The sequence below is a fragment of the Oncorhynchus keta genome, chromosome 26 (genome assembly GCF_023373465.1).
Source record: "Oncorhynchus keta strain PuntledgeMale-10-30-2019 chromosome 26, Oket_V2, whole genome shotgun sequence".
Lineage (NCBI taxonomy): Eukaryota > Metazoa > Chordata > Actinopteri > Salmoniformes > Salmonidae > Oncorhynchus > Oncorhynchus keta.
Window position 1 is genome coordinate 33,334,347 of NC_068446.1, and position 19,089 is coordinate 33,353,435.

At 42.8% G+C, this 19,089-nt stretch overlaps 2 protein-coding genes across 2 annotated transcripts; both read right to left on the reverse strand.

Moving 5' to 3' along the window:
• Positions 1–877: 877 nt before the first annotated feature.
• Positions 878–4,681, reverse strand: LOC127912207 (adhesin Ata autotransporter-like). Its single transcript, XM_052481114.1, has 3 exons — positions 4,592–4,681; positions 3,764–4,172; positions 878–3,721 (listed from the first exon to the last, which is right to left on the reverse strand). Exons 1-3 carry the CDS (start codon positions 4,679–4,681, stop codon positions 3,342–3,344), a joined length of 879 nt encoding a protein of 292 aa, XP_052337074.1. The 3' UTR covers positions 878–3,341.
• On the reverse strand, positions 4,616–16,370 carry LOC118390345 (arg8-vasotocin receptor-like). The gene is made up of 2 exons (XM_035780801.2): positions 12,421–16,370; positions 4,616–5,683 (listed from the first exon to the last, which is right to left on the reverse strand). The coding sequence occupies exons 1-2, from the start codon at positions 13,367–13,369 to the stop codon at positions 5,421–5,423; spliced, it is 1,212 nt and encodes a 403-aa protein (XP_035636694.1). The 5' UTR covers positions 13,370–16,370; the 3' UTR covers positions 4,616–5,420.
• Between the last annotated feature and the right edge of the window lie 2,719 nt (positions 16,371–19,089).

Below are 19,089 nucleotides of genomic sequence, written 5' to 3' on the forward strand. Positions count from 1 at the left end.
AGGAAGGACTTAATTATACTAAATTGTAATTGTTTTTCTTTTTATGTTTTATGTTTTATAAACCCATGGTAAAATGAATAACTGTTCTGGATATGTACAATATATGTACAATGTACAGTACTAGTCAAAAGTTTAGACACACCTACTCATTCAAGGGTTTTTCTTTATTTTCTTTACTATTTTCTACATTGTGGGAAAATAGTGAAGACATCAAAACTATGAAATAACACATGGAATCATGTAGTAACCAAAAAAGTGTTAAACAAATCTAAATATATTTTCTTCAAACCAGACACTATTTGCCTTGATGACAGCTTTGCACACTCTTAGCATTCTCTCAACCAGCTTCACCTGGAAGGCTTTTCCAACAGTCTTGAAGTAGTTCCCACATTAGCTGAGCACTTGTTGGCTGCTTTTCCTTCACTCTGCAGTCCTAAAGAAATAGTCTCTAGAATGCCAACTCTGCCCACCTGAATCCTATTAGAACCCAGGTGTGGTTGATAATGACCCCTGGCTTGGTCTGTCTGGAATGCATTCGGAGGAGGTCATATATGGCCAGTCAGGGCTATGGGAGGGAGAGAGAGATGCTATGCTGCTGCTCACAGAGAATTGATGTCAGAAACCTTGAACAGCACCTCCTCCCAGGCTGAGTGAGGCTCCTGCAGCAGTTACCACATTTCCAAGTGTGCATCTGAAATTGGCATCCTGTTCCCTATATAGGGCACTACTTTTACTTACTTTTGAGCCCTGTAGGCTCTGGTAAAAAGCAGTGCACTATATAGGGAATGGGGTGCCATTTCAGACATCACAGTGTTCTTCTTACCAGTAGTGGCTCCTTTGCTACTTATTTCAGAAAGAGACAGAGGCATTACAATGTAAAGTTTTTATTTTGTATAGCATATTCTCTGCGATATGTGTTGTCTTTACAATGTGTGCAAGCAAGGGGAAATAGATATAAAGTCACATTACACAACTTTGCATAAATTATTCATATAGATATCTTCAACATGGGCAAACGTGTTCTATACAAATATATACATTGGAAAACCTATACTGTATTTTACCTATACTTTATTTTACATCAGTATTTTCTTTTGATACACTTTTGTTTGACACAATGAAATCATTGAAAAAAATAAGCTTGTATTGTCAGTCACATCCTATAGAATACATAGGCATGAATGTATGTACAGCAAAATGTGTAGCCTGGTGATATATATTTATCATGTGTGCTATGTCCAAAACACAGCACATATGATTTCCCCAGGCAGGAAGTCAGGAAGTGTTTATTTGTGAGTTTATTCCCCACATAGCCCTGCTGTAGAATGTGTATTTTTTCAAATGTTGCTATGCTGTGGAAGCTGTGATAGGAACTGTGACACAGTATACACAGTGCATTTGGAAAGTATTCAGACCCCTTGACTTTTTCCATAATTTGTTACCTTACAGCCTTATTTTAAATTCGATTAAATTGTTTTTTTCCCTCATCAATCTACCCACAATACCCCATAATGACAAAGCAAAAACAGGTTTGTAGACATTTTTGTAAATGTATAAAACATTTAAAAAATAAATGTCACATTAACATAAGTATTCAGACCCTTTACTCAGTACTTTGTTGAAGCACCTCTGGCAGTCACTACAGCCTCAAGTCTTCTTGAGTATGACGCCACAAGCTTGGCACACCTGTATTTGTAGAGTTTCTCCCATTTTTCTCTGCAGATCCTCTCAGCAGAGCTGAGGTTGGATGGGGAGCATTGCTGCACAGCTATTTTCAAGTATCTCCAGAGATTTGGCTGGGCCACTCAAGGACATTCAGAGACATGTCTTGAAGACACTCCTGCGTTGTCTTGGCTGTGTGCTTAGGGTCATTGTCCTGTTGGAAGGTGAATCTTCGCCCCAGTCTGAGGTCCTGAGCACTCTGGAGCAGGTTTTCATTAAGGATTTCTGTACTTTTCTCCCTTCATCTTTCCCTTGATCCTGACTAGTCTCCCAGTCCCTGCCGCTGAAAAACATCCCCACAAAATTATGCTTCCACCACCATGCTTCACCATAGGGATGGTGCCAGGTTTCCTCCAGACAATTCAGGCCAAAGATTTCAATCTTTGTTTCATCAGACCAGAGAATCTTGTTGATTGGTGGAGTGCTTCAGAGATGGTTGTCCTTCTGGAAGGTTCTCCCAACTCCCCAGAGGAACTCTGGAGCTCTGTCAGAGTGACCATCTGGTTCTTGGTCATCTCCATGACCAAGGCCCTTCTCCCCCGATTGCTCAGTTTGGCCGGGTGGCCAGCTCTAGAAAGAGTCTTGGTGGTTCCAAACGTATTTAATTTAAGAATGATGGAGGCCACTGTGTTCTTTGGGATATGTGTCTCGAGATCTATGCCTCAACACAATCCTGTCTCAGAGCTCCATGGACAATTCCTTCGACCTCGTGGCTTGGTTTCTGCTCTGACGTGTTGTAAACTGTGGGACCTTATATAGACAGGTGTGGCCTTTCCAAATCATGTCCAATCAATTGAATTTACCACAGGTGGACTCCAATCAAGTTGTAGAAACATCTAAAGGATGATCAATGGAAACAGGATGCACCTGAGCTCATTTGAGTCTCATAGCAAAGGAATACTTATGTAAATAAAGGTATTTCTGTTTTTTATTCTATATAACTGTTTTTGCTTTGTCATTATGGGGTATTGATGAGGAAAATATTTTATTTAATCAATTTTAGAATAAAGTTGTAACGTAAAACAAAATGTTACTCTCTCAGCTGTGGGAGAGAGCAGCAGGCTGAGGGTCCACCTCTCAACATCCCTCCATTCTCCCTTTCCTTTACTGACACAGAGTTGCTGAAACTTTATTTCTGCCTCATGCACAAATTAATGTTGTTACTCCTATGAACAAAGAAAGGGAACTATTCTTCAATATTAAAAAAGACCCAAGCCACTAATAATAACAACAACGCAAGCCTATCGATACACTTTCCTTCTCATTCATTATTGCTTCAGTGCTTGTTGTAGCGCTGGGTGGAAATAGGAAGAAAGACCATTTTATGTCTTATAAAACTGTTGAATACAAAGTGTTTACAGTGCTGAGTAAGAACTTAAACATGAACTCATAAAAACAGCAATTCTTTGCTGGATTCGTTGACAGTCTCTCTCTAGTAATGGTTTTAAATGTTTCAAAATCTCACAGTATCAATTTTGCTGTAGCTACGTTACTGTAGCTACGACACTGCAGACATGATAAACATCCGATTGGCCAGTAGTAGGTTTATATTTGCACTTGATTTGCTCTCTGTGCCCACCGGGAAGGCAGAGTTTGTACCTTCAGACACATGAAATGGTTCAAAATGGCAACAGTTTGCGCAGGGTAGCTGAATCGGGTGCACCTACTGCCAACAGTTTGAGCAGGGTAGCTGAATCGGGTGCACCTACTGCCAACAGTTTGCGCAGGGTAGCTGAATCGGGTGCACCTACTGCCAACAGTTTGAGCAGGGTAGCTGAATCGGGTGCACCTACTGCCAACAGTTTGCGCAGGGCAGCTGAATCAGGTGCACCTACTGCCAACAGTTTGCGCAGGGCAGCTGAATCGGGTGCACCTACTGCCAACAGTTTGCGCAGGGTAGCTGAATCGGGTGCACCTACTGCCAACAGTTTGCGCAGGGTAGCTGAATCGGGTGCACCTACTGCCAACAGTTTGAGCAGGGTAGCTGAATCGGGTGCACCTACTGCCAACAGTTTGCGCAGGGCAGCTGAATCGGGCGCACCTACTGCCAACAGTTTGCGCAGGGCAGCTGAATCGGGTGCACCTACTGCCAACAGTTTGCGCAGGGCAGCTGAATCGGGTGCACCTACTGCCAACAGTTTGCGCAGGGTAGCTGAATCGGGTGCACCTACTGCCAACAGTTTGCGCAGGGCAGCTGAATCGGGTGCACCTACTGCCAACAGTTTGCGCAGGGCAGCTGAATCGGGTGCACCTACTGCCAACAGTTTGCGCAGGGCAGCTGAATCGGGTGCACCTACTGCCAACAGTTTGCGCAGGGCAGCTGAATCGGGTGCACCTACTGCCAACAGTTTGCGCAGGGCAGCTGAATCGGGTGCACCTACTGCCAACAGTTTGCGCAGGGCAGCTGAATCGGGTGCACCTACTGCCAACAGCCCGAAATGCAAAAAAAACTAAAAAACAAAGGAACATCATTGTTGTTTTTTTAGAGAAATGTTTGGCAATCGACTAGAATAGCCTTGGAGATCGATCAGTTGATTGCGATTGATCCGTTTGTGACCACTTCTCTCGAAAGTTAGGTTAAGTTCAATCTCGCGCCCCTCTCCGTGGTCTGATATTTCTCCACAGTTTAGAGGGAACATTGCCTGGGGCAGGGGTGCAAATTTCACTGCGGACGGGGAGACATGCCCCCCACACACATTCTGAAATTGCATTTTGTGTCGTCCCCCCCCCCCCAGTTGTATAATCGGAATGTGATACAAAACGAGGCTTGTGTGCTTTAGGACCATGCGGACGCCTCCGATTAGTCAGGTAGGCTGTTTTGAGTGTTTATCCCACTGGATTAAATAAACAAAATCCCCCCCCCCCCCACACTTCTAAAAACAAAGTTGCGCCCCTGGCCTGGTGTGTCTGTGTAGAAATCCAACAGGCAGGCAGACATCTCTGTTGCTTTGTAAACCATCCAGGCCCAATTTGTTTTTTAATTCACACTGAGAGAGTGGCTCACTGGGGAAATATGGCCAACACAGGCGGCAACCTGTGATCTAATCCAGGGTCCTTATTCACTGAGATCTGTCCTCATCTGAATTAGTCTAGGCTTTGCTGTAGAAATTCCTAGACCGGAAAATCATTAGTGCATTGGAAAGAGGACCCTGTGAGTGTGGAATGTTTTAGAAATTATTATTATTATTTTACTCAACTGATATAGCTGTTGGTATTTAGATAGTTCAGATGATCAGTTTCTTTTCTACTTTACATTTTCAAATTCAGTTCTGATGTATTTCACCCAATATAAACTGTCTTAGACTCCAGAGAATCAGGTTTGGAACCTGTTGAAACACTGGCCTGTAGACTATATGACACATAAAATATAATCTTCAATTTATAACATGTTTTACCAGAGGACATAGTTTATCACTTTGTGATTTTGGTTTATCACTCTGACTTCTCAAGACTTCATTCTTGAGATGTTTTTCTGACAGACAATCCAGACAATATATCCCAAAACAACGGTGTAATGCTCATCTATTTTAGGGACACATCAATCAATCAGTGTCAGTATCCCACCCGTTTTAAAGTGGTACCTTGAAAGTCTTAGAATTGTCAAATCAATAAGAGTCAATCAATAAATAACCACCAGCTTGTGTTTGTGAGTTTAACACGTTGTGTTAGGTCTCTGCTTGACTAGATTGAATGGAGAACTAGGGGGAGTTGTCACTGTCTTTCCAAGTGCCTGAACTACACGTTGGGCTTCGGTTGGTCATTTTAGTCAATACCGTATTTCTCCGGAGACTGCTGTCCGAGTCCTCTTTCTTGAACTTGTAGCGTAATTTATTACAGCACGGGAAACAGAGAGTAAAGTCGTGCAGAAGATGCCCGCTGAAGATCATGTATATCCACGGGTTACAGCAGCTGTTTAGACTCGCGAGGAGCGCGGACAGTGTGACAGCGGTGTTCTCAGATTCTGGAAGGAAACGGAAAAAAGGAAATTACCAAAGATAACTAATTTGTCCAACAGCTGTGGTATAAATCAACGGTGCCGTGAAATCACAATCACTAAACACAATCGCTTACATGCTGATCTATATTTAAACACCTGACATCTCCATATAGTGCACGTTATGGTACAGGATTAAAACGACTTTGCCAATGATGTCAGGACACCATACATGTTATGCCTATTTAGCTACATTTCCACTTAAACGATTTTATTATTATTTCGAGTATTCTGTGTAATTTCGTAACGGGATTGTGCAGTGTGCCTGGTGCTCAAAAAAGGATTATGCACAATTATATAAACACGATCTCACACTCAGTTTGTGCAAATATGTACAACAAGTATTTTGCGACTTCATATATAGGAAAATACATTTTCGGAGGGCAAACATCGGAACAATCTTTTGAAAGTTATTGGAGCAATGCATTTTGGTCAATGGTGTTCTACACTGCATTTTTGTGTCCCACATTTGTTTATTTATCTAAAAAAATATTTGTAATCAACCAGGTTGTCACCGAAATACTTATAATGGTATAGTAGACTGCTGTTTTCTATGCTCGTTTTCGCAACAATAATTTTGGGATACTGGTGCCTTGTCAGATTATATGATGGTTGACAGATTAGAGTAAAACGCTTTATTTGTCTTATTGCTTTTAGTATTGATGAAGGTATTTGATTGGGGAATGCGATACATTTTCAAGATGGGAAATTAATTCACCAATAAATGTGGGGAAAGAGAAGACCTGGGGGAAAAAAATATGTTTGTTTTAAATTCCCCTGGTGCAACTGCATGGTATTTGTCACTATAATAAATCTGGACTATGATCAATTAAAACATATCAATGGGGTTAAACAGGTTCATGTAAAATAATGAATTATGTTGGCTAACACTTATGACACTTCCAAGGGCGTTTCATGATGATTATTACGGTCGTGTCAATCATGTTATATACTTAGGCTATTTTAACAGGGCATATGCCAGCATTATAGGCCTACTGCCTCTGCCCAACAGAATACTAGGCTTTCATGGCAATGGCCGTTAGAGCTCACTTTGCCACATTTGAGCCCGGTTAGACTCCCTGTTGCAGCTTTCACTTTCTTCCACTGTATTGGTGGAAGTGTTGTGATCATGTCCAGATCATGTCTAGTTAGTGATCTAGTGGTGGGAAGCATTCAGTTTTTCAACATTGTGTTGGGTGTAATTACATTGATATATCTAGAGAACAATGGATAAGCAACAATGGGCATGACAGATGGAAGTAGTCACTACAGGTGTGATCAAGCCTTACATTGAAGTTGCCTGAAGCTGAATGGAAAGTGCTATGCCCTGATCAGTTATTCAGAAGAAAATCCTCTGTGACTGTCTATTCTAAATAAGTTAATTTACCAGGGTGGACCAAAAAAAAACAGATTGTAGGCATATCAGCACCGACCTGTACCCTACCTGCCCTAAAGCTCTCTCCTGGCCCCTTACACTAAGTCTGAATTTGTCCTGCTAGGTGACCTAAACCTGGACATGCTTAAACAACCTGACCAAGTCCTAAAGCAATGGGACTCACTAAATATTTATCAGATTATTACCAATCCCACAGGGTATGACTCCAAACATCCTCGATGTTATCCTCACAAATAATCCTGATGGGTATCAGTCTGGTGTTTTCTGTAATGACTTTAGTGATCACTGTTTTACAGCCTGTGTTTGTAATGGCTGCTCAGTGAAACTGAGTCATTAGTTTTGACTTGTCATAGATGCTTGCTTAAAAACTTCCTTCATGACCTGGCCTCTGTAAATTGGTACAGAATCAGCTTGATTCCCTCTGTCAAAGACACTTGGACCTTCTTTTTTAATATTTTCAGTGATATTGTTATCAAACACGCCCCCATAAAGAAAATTAGAATTAATAACAGGTTCAGCCCCTGGTTACTCCACCTCAAGAATTACATTTGGCGAAAGGCTCGGCACACCCATACTCAGGCTGACTGGCTCTCATTCAGGCAAATTAGAAGTAAGTGCAATTAGAAGTCAGTTAGTTACTTTAAGGAGCCATTCTCTCTCTGTAGGTCTAACCCCAAGAAGTTCTGGAAAACGGTTAAAGACCTGGAGAATAAACCCTCCTTTCAGTTGCCCATGTCCCTTAAAGTTGATGATGTGGTTGTTACTGACAAGAAGCACATGGCTGAGCTCTTTAATCACCACTTATTAAGTCAGGATTCCTATTTGACTCAGCCATGCCTCCTTGCCCATCCAACATTTCCTCATCTCCCACCCCTTCTAATGCGACTAGCCCCGATGCTCCTCCCTCTTTTTCCCCTGCCCGCTACAAAGTTTCTCCCTGCAGGTGGTCACTGAGTCTGAGGTGCTAAAGGAGGTCCTTAAACTTGACTCCAAAAAAACATCTCGGGTCTGATGGTTTAGATCCTTTCTTCTTTTAGGTTTCTGCCCCTATAATTGCCAAGCCTATCTCTGACCTTTTTAACCTGTCTCTCCTCTCTGGGGAGGTTCCCATTGCTTGGAAGGCAGCCACAGTTCATCCTTTATTTAAAGGTGGAAATCAAGCTGATCCTAACTGTTATAGTCCTATTTCTATTTTGCCTTGTTCATCAAAAGTGTTGGAAAAACTTGTCAATAATCTTGATGTCTATAGTATTCTCTCTGGTTTCCGCTCAGGTTATGGAATGGTCATTAAATGTCCTCAATGATGTCACCATTGCCCTTGATTTTAAGCAATGTTGTGCTGCTATTTTTAATGACTTGGCCACAGCTTTTGATACTGTAAACCATTCCATTCTTGTGAGCCGGCAAAGGAGTATTGGTGTCTCTGACGGGTCTTTGGCCTGGTTTGCTAACTACGTCTCTCAAAGAGTGCAGTATATAAAGTCACAACATCTGTTGTCTCAGCCACTGCCTGTCACCAAGGGTGTACCCCAAGGTTTGATCCTAGGCCCCACGCTCTTCTCAATTTACATCAACAACATAGCTCAGGCAGGAGGAAGCTCTCTCATCCATTTATATGCAGATGATACAGTCTTATACTTAACTGGCCACTCCTCTGATTTTGTTTTAAACGCTCTACAACAAAGTTTTCTTAAATGTCTAACAAGCTTTCTCTGCCGTTAGCCTTGTTCTGAACAGCTCCAAAACAAAAGGTCATCTGGTTTGTTAAGAAGAATGCCCCTCTCCCAACAGGTGTGATTACTACCTCTGAGGGTTTAGAGATTGAGGTAGTCACCTCATACAAGTACTTGGGATTATGGCTAGACGGTACACTGTCCTTCTCTCAGCACATATCAAAGCTGCAGGCTGAAGTTAAATCTAGACGTGGTTTCCTCTATCATAATTGCTCCTCTTTCACCCCAGCCGCCAAAATAACCCTGATTCAGATGACCATCCTACCAATGCTAGATTAAGGAGATGTAATTTATAGACCGGCAGGTAAGGGTGCTCTCGATTGTCTAGATGTTCTTTACCATTGGCCATCAGACTTGCCACCAATGCTCCTTATAGGACACATCACTGCACTCTATGCTCTTCCGTAACCTGGCCATCTCTGTATACTAGTTGCAAGACCCACTGGTTGATGCTTATTTATAAAACCCTCTTAGGCCTCACTCCCCCCTATATGAGATATCTACTGCAGCCCTCATAATCCAGATACAACATGTGTTCTGCCAGTCACATTCTGTTAAAGGTCCCCAAAGAACACACATCCCTGGGTCGGTCGTCTTTTCAGTTCGCTGCAGCTTGCGACTGCAAAGAGCTGCAACAAACACTCAAACTGGACAGTTTTATCTCAATCTCTTCATTCAAAGACTCAATCATGGACGCTCTTACTTACAGTTGTGGCTGCTTTGCGTGATGTATTGTTGTCTCTACCTTCTTTCCCTTTGTGCTGTTGTCTGTGCCCAATAATGTTTGTACCCTGTGTTGCTACCATGTTGTTCTCATGTTGTGTTGCTACCATGCTGTGTCATGTGTTGCTACCTTGCTATGTTGTTGTCTTAGGTCTCTCTTCATGTAGTGTTGTGTTGTCTCTCTTGCCATGATGTGTGTTTTGTCCTATATTTTTATTTTATTTATTTTTATTTTTAATTCCAGACCCCGTACCCGCAAGATAACTTTTGCCTTTTCGTAGGCCGTCATTGTAAATAAGAATGTGTTTTTAACTGTCTTGCCTAGTTAAATAAAGGTTCAATAAAAGATATTTAAAAAATGACAAACTAACTGTAAAGTGTTATTACAAACATGGTGTTCTTTTGTTACTGAAGCTTATATATCTAAAAACCTGACAATGATCCACACCATATGCGTAGACAAATAATGTGTGTTACGCAGCAAAACACAACTAGCCTTTTTTTTGGGATGCAAACCAGTAATATGAATCACTGTTGATCTATCCTGTTCTGATCTAATGAGATGGATGCAGAATTCTCTACGGGCTAGAATCAAAGCCTTTCCCAGTCATGAAGAACGAAGCTAGGCCTCTCTTGGTTCTAATTGGCGAAGACTGAAGTTAAGTTAGGGGTTATATGTCAGACTCTCCTATACCACTTTGCCCAACATGTTATGCCCCAGAGGTTGTAAATGAACTATTTTTAAGGTGATATAACTTGTATCATTATTATAGGGGTGTGAAACCCATAGCTGAATGGCTTCAGACTGAGCATTTCTCACTGGAAATTGCTGCTGACATTGAACATAGCTTAGGGTTTGGGTATTTCATTCAGGTCAGACTCTCTTATACCAATTTTCCTAACATCTTATACTCCATAGGTTGTACATAAACCCTTTTTAAGCTGATATATATTGAATTATTATTATAGGGCTGTGAAACCCATAGCCGAAGGGCTTCAGACTGAGTATTTCTCACAGTTTATTTACAGATAGCAATTTCCATTTTTTATTTTTCCATTATTTTACCAGGTAAGTTGACTGAGAGCACGTTCTCATTTACAGCAACGACCTGGGGAATAGTTACAGGGCAGAGGGGGGGGTGAATGAGCCAATTGTAAACAGGGGATTCTTAGGTCATTATTCTGTCATTATTTACAGTAGTGTGTTGATTAATTATTGCTTTCTTAATTGGAAATAAAGAACATGTATGAAAATGTCAAATATACCAACAGCTAAATCAAGCAGAGATTTACGATAATTTAACCATGTTAATCATTACTGAAACATGCAAACTATAAACATGTAACCAGTTAAAGATAATGAATACATGATAAGTAGATACAAATATTTTATAAAAAATGATTCATAAAAATTTCAAGAGTTGGCTATAACATGAGTATAAACAAAGTGAGTGTGTATGTAAGTGTTGTGTGTGTCTGCATTATGGTGTGTATTATAGTTTCCCATCATACAAATGTATCCCCATTGCCCAAACAAATACCTTCATCAGTCCCAGAAAAAAAGCATGTTTTTTTTCTCCAATAAAATTGGACATAGCCTTGTTGAAAATGCATTATGAAATAAATTGTGTAATGTACATGAAAAATTGGAGCCCTGTATTAAATGCATTATGAAGAAAATGTCATGTAGAATCCACGAACTCGTGTAGGCCTGCTGTTGTCTACACGAAAAAGAGCGTTTGTGACTACAAGTGCCCCAGTACCCCAAAGTATTAAGCGACAACAAGCATAGAAAACAGTATTAGCATTCATTTAAAAAACAACGTAATGCTACTAATATATTACAATTACTTTGGTGACAACCTGGTTGATTAAAAAATATTGGGTTGTTAAAATTTGTTTTTATATAAATAAATGTGAGAGGCAAAACAAGGACGTGTAGAACACCACTGCCCATCATGCATTGCGCTAATAACGTTCAAAATATTGTTCCGAAGTTTGCCTCCATAAAATGTATTTTCCTATGAATGAAGTCGCACAACAACATATGTATTTTCACGCGAATTAAGCCACACAAAACTCACAAAAACGCACGATTACTTTTTGTAAATATTTGCACGAATTGAGTATGATATTTTTTTTTTTACCATGATACATAGTGTAACGATCCTGGGTTTATAAACGCGGAAATCGACTTTGCTGCACGAGCATGCTTTTGCGGCACAGTCGATAGCGCGCCGGACGTCGGGCGAGAAGGTCGAGGGTGCGAGTCCTGCTTCCTGCTGTTTCATTTACAATCGGTGTCAGAAGTGATCGGACCTTGCGAGTGCGAGTGCGTGTGCTTGACCGGTGAGCGCGTAAAACGTAGAACCGCAAACTAGCGCGAGGACTCGCTCTTTTAAAGGAGGGAGTTTTGTTACGACCCTGGGTTTATAAGCGCGCAAATCGACCGTGCCGCACGAGCATGCTTGTGTGGCACAGTCGACAGCGCGCCGGACCTTGGGCTCGAAGGATGAGGGTTCGAGACCTGCTCCTTGGTGTTTCATTACAATATGGATACATCTCTATTCTGCTTCAACAGTATACATATTCCACGTATGTGGATATTCATCACAGTTACTTAGTAAAAACAATATTTTGGGGGGCACAGAATGGATATACATCACCAAACACTTTGCGTAATCCCCTATATAGACTGTGGCTTTAACATGAGTTTATTAGTAGAGGGAGATAAACATAATGGAGTGAAGATAGCTCATGTTATTAATTGTATATCAAGGTTCACCTTTTGATTTTGTGTGCGCAATCCTTTGTGTGCGCAATCCTTTCCACAATACAGAGAAGTCACTTACCGTCCCATGCGAAATTCTCATCCCACACTGACCACATCTGCACGATGAAAAAAGGTGACCAGCATATTATGTAAGCCAGGACAATCACAAACGTCATTTTGACAGTTCTCAACTTTGCTCTGGATATAGTAGTAACGTTGCTAACAGAGTTAATTCCGATCAGACCGTTTTTAGACGCAACACCCGCGTGTGTGTTTCTGGTTTTATACTTTATGTTCTTCCAAATGCTGTGGCAGATGAACCCGTAGCATATCATCAGAATGAACACTGGGATTACGAATATACTGACGGTTATCCAAGTGATGTACGCCTTTACGCCCCACGGTTCTATGAAGTGGCCCCAACAGTCGTAGACAACCGAACCGTTCTTGATCTCACTCAGAGAGAAGATAAAGTACTGCGGCATGCTGAGGACCAGACTACACATCCAGGTGCTGATGATCATAATATAGGACCGCTGGGTGGGCTGCTGAAGGGTCTTCAGAGGATGGCAGATGGCGATGTAACGGTCCACGGTCATCATCACCATCATGTAGGTGGAGGCGAACATGCCCATCACCTGGAGGTGCTTCACTATCCTGCACAGGACATCTGGCCCGTAGAAGCGAAAGGTGATCTTCCAGCAGAGCTGCGGCAGGACCTGGAAGAAAGCGACCACCAGATCAGCTATGCTGAGGTGCCGGATGAAGAGGTGCATTCTCGACTTCTTTTTCTTAGTGTTGAACATGGCCAGCAAGACACTGACGTTCCCAATCACAGCCACCACAAAGGTGATGCTGAGGACCGCTATCTCTATTTTGGCGACCTCTTCGTTTCTTCCAAAAGGATCGCTCCCGTTCGGGAGGACGGTGCCATTGCCAAGGTTCCCCATGATCGGATCATCCGTAGGACTGAAAACCAGAGACTGGTTGACTCCGTTGAAGAGGAGCCCATGGACGGGAGTGTGCATTGCACAAACCCTCTGTGCGCGCTTTGGCCCTAGTTACAGTTCCAGAGGGGCAGAGTTGTGTGAATCTCCGTATGTCAAATATGGAGCTACCTGACTCTAAAGGGAAAGGACTCTTCTTGGTTTCTGAGCTGCTGGGCCTTTTAAACGCGAATCACATTTCGGCCACCACGCCTTGTGCTGTTGTAGCCATACCCACTTGTGTATCCTATGGCACGCAGCCAGTCATGTTGCGCAAAGCTGGACACAACCCCCCCCACATCACCAAACCGCCTCTTAACATACTAGTTTGAAGTCCATCTTTGAAAATGTATGTTTTGTGTATGTGTGACAAAACATTAGCGCATTTGGGACTGTAATTACACAAACAAATCATGTAGATGATGTATGGTAAATCAATTCGAAATGTAAAAGATTTCTCAATGTAAAATATTCGGTTGCTAATATACAGTTTAAATTAACATATACGGGAATCCCGTTCCATATAATACGGTGAACAATTGCAGAATGCTTGATGCATTCCATTTAAAATGTAACTACGCAACTCTTATTTACAACGACGGCCTACCGGGGAACAGTCTCCTGGTTCAGGGGAGGAACGAGAGATGTTTACGTTGTCCGCTCGGGGAATCGAGCCAGCAACCTGCCCAACGCTCTAACCACGAGGCTACCTGCCGCCCTTAGACTATTATGGACACTTCTGACAGGAATCAAGTCCTAGATTTGTATTTAGTTTAATTATAATTATTTCTATTCAGCCTACACTTTTTCGTTCTGAACTCAACGATTTGAAATGCATCTCCAGCGCAGTTTACACCTCTGACACCGCCAAAACTTCAGCTATGGGTTACACTTGATCTGATTGAATCTAGGCCTAAATAATTGAGATACACAATTTTACAATTTGAATACAGAATGAAATCAAGAAAATCGCCTCAAACAAAATGAAAATAATACCATTATAAACGGTTTATTTTCCATCTAGGCTACTGAGAGGCTGGCTGAAAGAGGCTCAGCTGATAAAGCATATACCAAGTTGTTTATTTTTTTATAAACCAACCCTTAAAAACAACTATTTACAAAAAAGAACAATATACTGTGTATGCAATAGTATGCATATCCATATGTAGGCCTATTTGGTTAGATGTGGAACATGAGTTAGACATGGAATATACACTCCCAAAGCCTTTCTCTTGGTGATGTTAACAGATAGACATGAGTTGAAATGGAAGCTGGAATGTTGGCTTTGATGCAGCTTGTGCACAGCTCAGTTCACCTTAGCTGTGGCAGCTTAATAATCAAGACACTGATGAACTGTTTCAACTTTGATGTTAAAATCAGTGCTCTTGAAATGTTGTTATATTGGCTATGTTTACACTTTGATGTTTGTTGACGTAACCTGTGTACATACTTCTTTAGATTAGTATCTAAATGCATAGTGTGCCAGAGAAAACAACTTCAAAGACCAAATAAGGTTCTCAACTGTACAAAACAAAAGAGAGGCATAATATTTCAGGGTCAGATATTTCATAATAAGTCTGATCCACAGTGAATGGTGCTGTAAAGTCCAGTGCTCCTCTGCTGTATAAAGCTCACTGACAGGGCTTGCCTTTCTGCCACATCACAGACAAGGACAAAACACACCAGTTATCTCACAGTATCAGATATGTGAGAATGAAATGATCAGACAGAAATCGCATTTTTCCTAAATACACTGTATATACAAAAGTATGTGAACACCCCTTCAAATTAGTAGATTTGCCTACTTCAGCCACACCCGTTGCTGTCAAGTGTAGAAAATCGAGCACACAGCCATGCAATCTCCACAGACAAACATTGGCAGTAGAATGCCTTAGTGAAGGGTTCAGTGACTTTCAATGTGGCACTGTCATAGGATGCCACCTTTCCACCTTTTGATCATGTAGTGTATATTCTCCCCTCCCAGTCTGGGTGAAGAGGAAGAAAGAAGGAATACAAATGTAAGAAAAACGTTGTGTTAGAGATTAGATTCCTGTCATTCTGCATGCCATGTTCTGCAGATCTCTCCTCCCTGTGATGAAGACATGACGGAGTGTTCATCACACTCTGCAATAATCATCATCCGTCCCTATCACTACAACAGGGTCCAGCTAAGAGGTCCAGCCCCGAGCCTGCTGAGGAAATACAGGAAGTAGCATTGTCTCTTTCCTTTTTGACACCGCTTGTAAACATTTTATGTACTACTGATGTATTGTTTAACCATGTTTGTCTTCTTTTCCCTTCTCTGTCACTCTCTCATTTCTCTCCCTGCTGCCCCCATTGAACATTCCCGTTTTCTCACAACAGCGCAACCTTTTGCACTCACTCTATCTCCCTCTGTGCCCCTTCCTCCCTCTCCTGTGGCCTTGTTTGGTCAGGGAGTCTCATCATTGTGCGGTTGGTTAGAGCTCCTCTTTGTCCAACAATTATAACGACGCCAGTGTGGTTTTGAAGTGACCCCTGGTAACGTTCATCACAATAACTATAGCCCCAGAAAGGCGATTACAAAAACTGCTGTGGTCATTCAACTGTCAAAACCATTTGGTCATGGTGATGATACTAGCCATGTGCCTCTATTGGCATCCTACCACATGACACTGTAGTTTTACCAATGTCTCAGTTGAAAGGACTCTGGCTGTGGTCAGTGATGTAAGCTGATTCTCCAGTTCACACAGGAACCTCGTCTGAATTGCGTCTCAGTTAGATTGGCTTACTGGAATCCTCAAGTGTTCCCACTAATCCTCTGTCATAGTGCACTAATATTCTCATGCATCAGAACCACTGAGAGGACCAGCCCTGATGCTACGGGGTTGCAGACCACAGTCTCATAGACATACAACATCTCTGTACCACAAACTCCCAGTGGGAGTTCCTCTTGTTGTGGTCTCCCTGCTAAACGGTCTATGTTGTTTAATGAATTGTCCTCCCAGACCATTCTGAATAACTCTGGTTAGCTGTGTTCTGTTTGCTGCCTGAGGCTTGGCCAGCGGATGGGTTAGTAAGTTAAGCCACTGTCTGCTGTAGCTGTAACCCTCCCCTGCCTGGACAATCCTCCCATACCTGGGCTGACTTCCCCTGTCTGGGCTGCCCTCCCCTGCCCGGCCCTCCCCTGCCTGGGCTAACCTCCCCTGCCTGGGCTGCCCTCCCCTGCCCGGCCCTCCCCTGTCTGGTCTAACCTCCCCTGTCTGGTCTAACCTCCCCTGCCTGGGCTAACCTCACCTGCCTGGGCTGCCCTCTCCTGCTTTGGCTGCCCTCTCCTGCTTGGGCTGCCCTCTCCTGCTTGGGCTGTTTCTGGGGGTTCATAGGGGACAGGCTGATCTGTTATTATGCCTCGAGCTCTCTGTGTTTGATTAGCAATGGAACCTGTTGTGTCTAGCTGTCTGCTCAACATCCTCCATCCAGACCGTGTGTCCCTCCCTCTCTCATTCCGAAGAACAGAGAACCGAGAGAACCGAGAGAATGTGTATTATGTCTACAGCCTGAACGGACATTCTAAATCACCTTAATGACAGCAGGCATCGCTCCTTGGCTGAGAGTTCATTAGGGCTCTGCTTATACTTGCAACGTTGTGGATTCTTTGTCGACCTCCTTTCTTAGCAATCATACCTTGTATGGAATACTCATGTATAATAGAATATTCCTAAAAATGAGTCTATTGTTTTTTGTTCTTTTATTTATGTCACTAATGTGATTAATGCCATAACAGTTTCAAATTGGCTTTGAATGATGAAAAATATAATCCATCTTTTTGCTTTACTAAGAATGCCTAATTTTCTATTTATATGCAGAAAGCGCCAGGAAATACTGGGCAGGATGAAAAGGTTTTTAGTCAATGTCAAAACTCGCCTATTCAAACTTCTCCATTTCATAAAATAAAGTGTCACACAAGGATCAGTCTCACCATGTCTCGGTTACAAAGTATAACACTCACAAGGCAAACATGTTATTTACAGTAAACAGTCTTCTCTTTAGCTTCAGATGGCCACTTGACCTGTGGATGTAGGTGATTGTACTGGCTCTAACCACTGACCTATATATTATGAACTAACACTTGTAGTTGTGCAAAAATGCCTTGGGATTCTGGGATTCCTCTCACTGGCTCATTGTTTAGTTAAAATGAGTTTGTTTCCTCTGGCTTGGAGGCTTGTATCTGTGACGGCCGTGTACTAAAGGGGTAACCCAAACTCCTACTGAGAGGTAGGATACACAATGGTTTCTCCACAAGGCAACCCCATGGAGTTCAATTAGAATTATATATGACACCCACGCTCTCAGAAATTTGTCAAAACAACAATAACTCAATAAACAAAGTGAAGGAAAAGAGCTGCACTCTGAAAGGCCAGACTGGGCCCCCTACTTCAATCCCTGGAGAAATATACACTGCTCAAAAAAATAAAGGGAACACAAAAATAACACATCCTAGATCTGAATGAATGAAATATTCTTATTAAATACTTTTTTCTTTACATAGTTGAATGTGCTGACAACAAAATCACACAAAAATGATCAATGGAAATCAAATTTATCAACCCATGGAGGTCTGGATTTGGAGTCACACTCAAAATTAAAGTGTAAAACCACTCTACACTCTACAGATCCAACTTTGATGTAATGTCCTTAAAACAAGTCAAAATGAGGCTCAGTGGTGTGTGTGGCCTTCACGTGCCTGTATGACCTCCCTACAACGCCTGGGAATGCTCCTGATGAGGTGGCGGATGGTCTCCTGAAGGATCTCCTCCCAGACCTGGACTAAAGCATCCGCCAACTCCTGGACAGTCTGTGGTGCAATGTGGCGTTGGTGGATGGAGCGAGACATTATGTCCCAGATGTGCTCAATTGGATTCAGGTCTGGGGAACGGGCGGGCCAGTCCATAGCATCAATGCCTTCCTCTTGCAGGAACTGCTGACATACTCCAGCCACATGAGGTCTAGCATTGTCTTGCATTAGGAGGAACCCAGGGCCACACGCACCAGCATATGGTCTCACAAGGGGTCTGAGGATCTCATCTCGGTACCTAATGGCAGTCAGGCTACCTCTGGCGAGCATATGGAGGGCTGTGCGGCCCCCCAAAGAAATGCCACCCCACACCATGATTGACCCACTACCAAACCGGTCATGCTGGAGGATGTGGCAGGCAGCAGAACGTTCTCCATGGCGTCTCCAGACTCTGTCACATCTGTCATATGTGCTCAGTGTGAACCTGCTTTCATCTGTGAAGAGCACAGGGCGCCAGTGGGGAATTTGCCAATCTGGGTGTTCTCTGGCTAAACGTCCAGCACGGTGTTGGGCTGTAAGCACAACCCCCTCCTGTGGACGTCGGTCCCTCATACCACCCTCATGGAGTCTGTTTCTGACCGTTTGAGCAGACACATGCACATTTGTGGCCTGCTGGAGGTCATTTTGCAGGGCCCTGGCAGTGCTCCTCCTGCTCCTCCTTGCACAAAGGCGGAGGTAGCGGTCCTGCTGCTGGGTTGTTGCCCTCCTACGGCCTCCTCCACGTCTCTTGATGTACTGGCCTGTCTCCTGGTAGCGCCTCCATGCTCTGGACACTACACTGACAGACACAGAAAACCTTCTTGCCACAGCTCGCATTGATGTGCCATCCTGGATGAGCTGCACTACCTGAGCCACTTGTGTGGGTTGTAGGCTCCGTCTCATGCTACCACTAGAGTGAAAGCACCGCCAGCATTCAAAAGTGACCAAA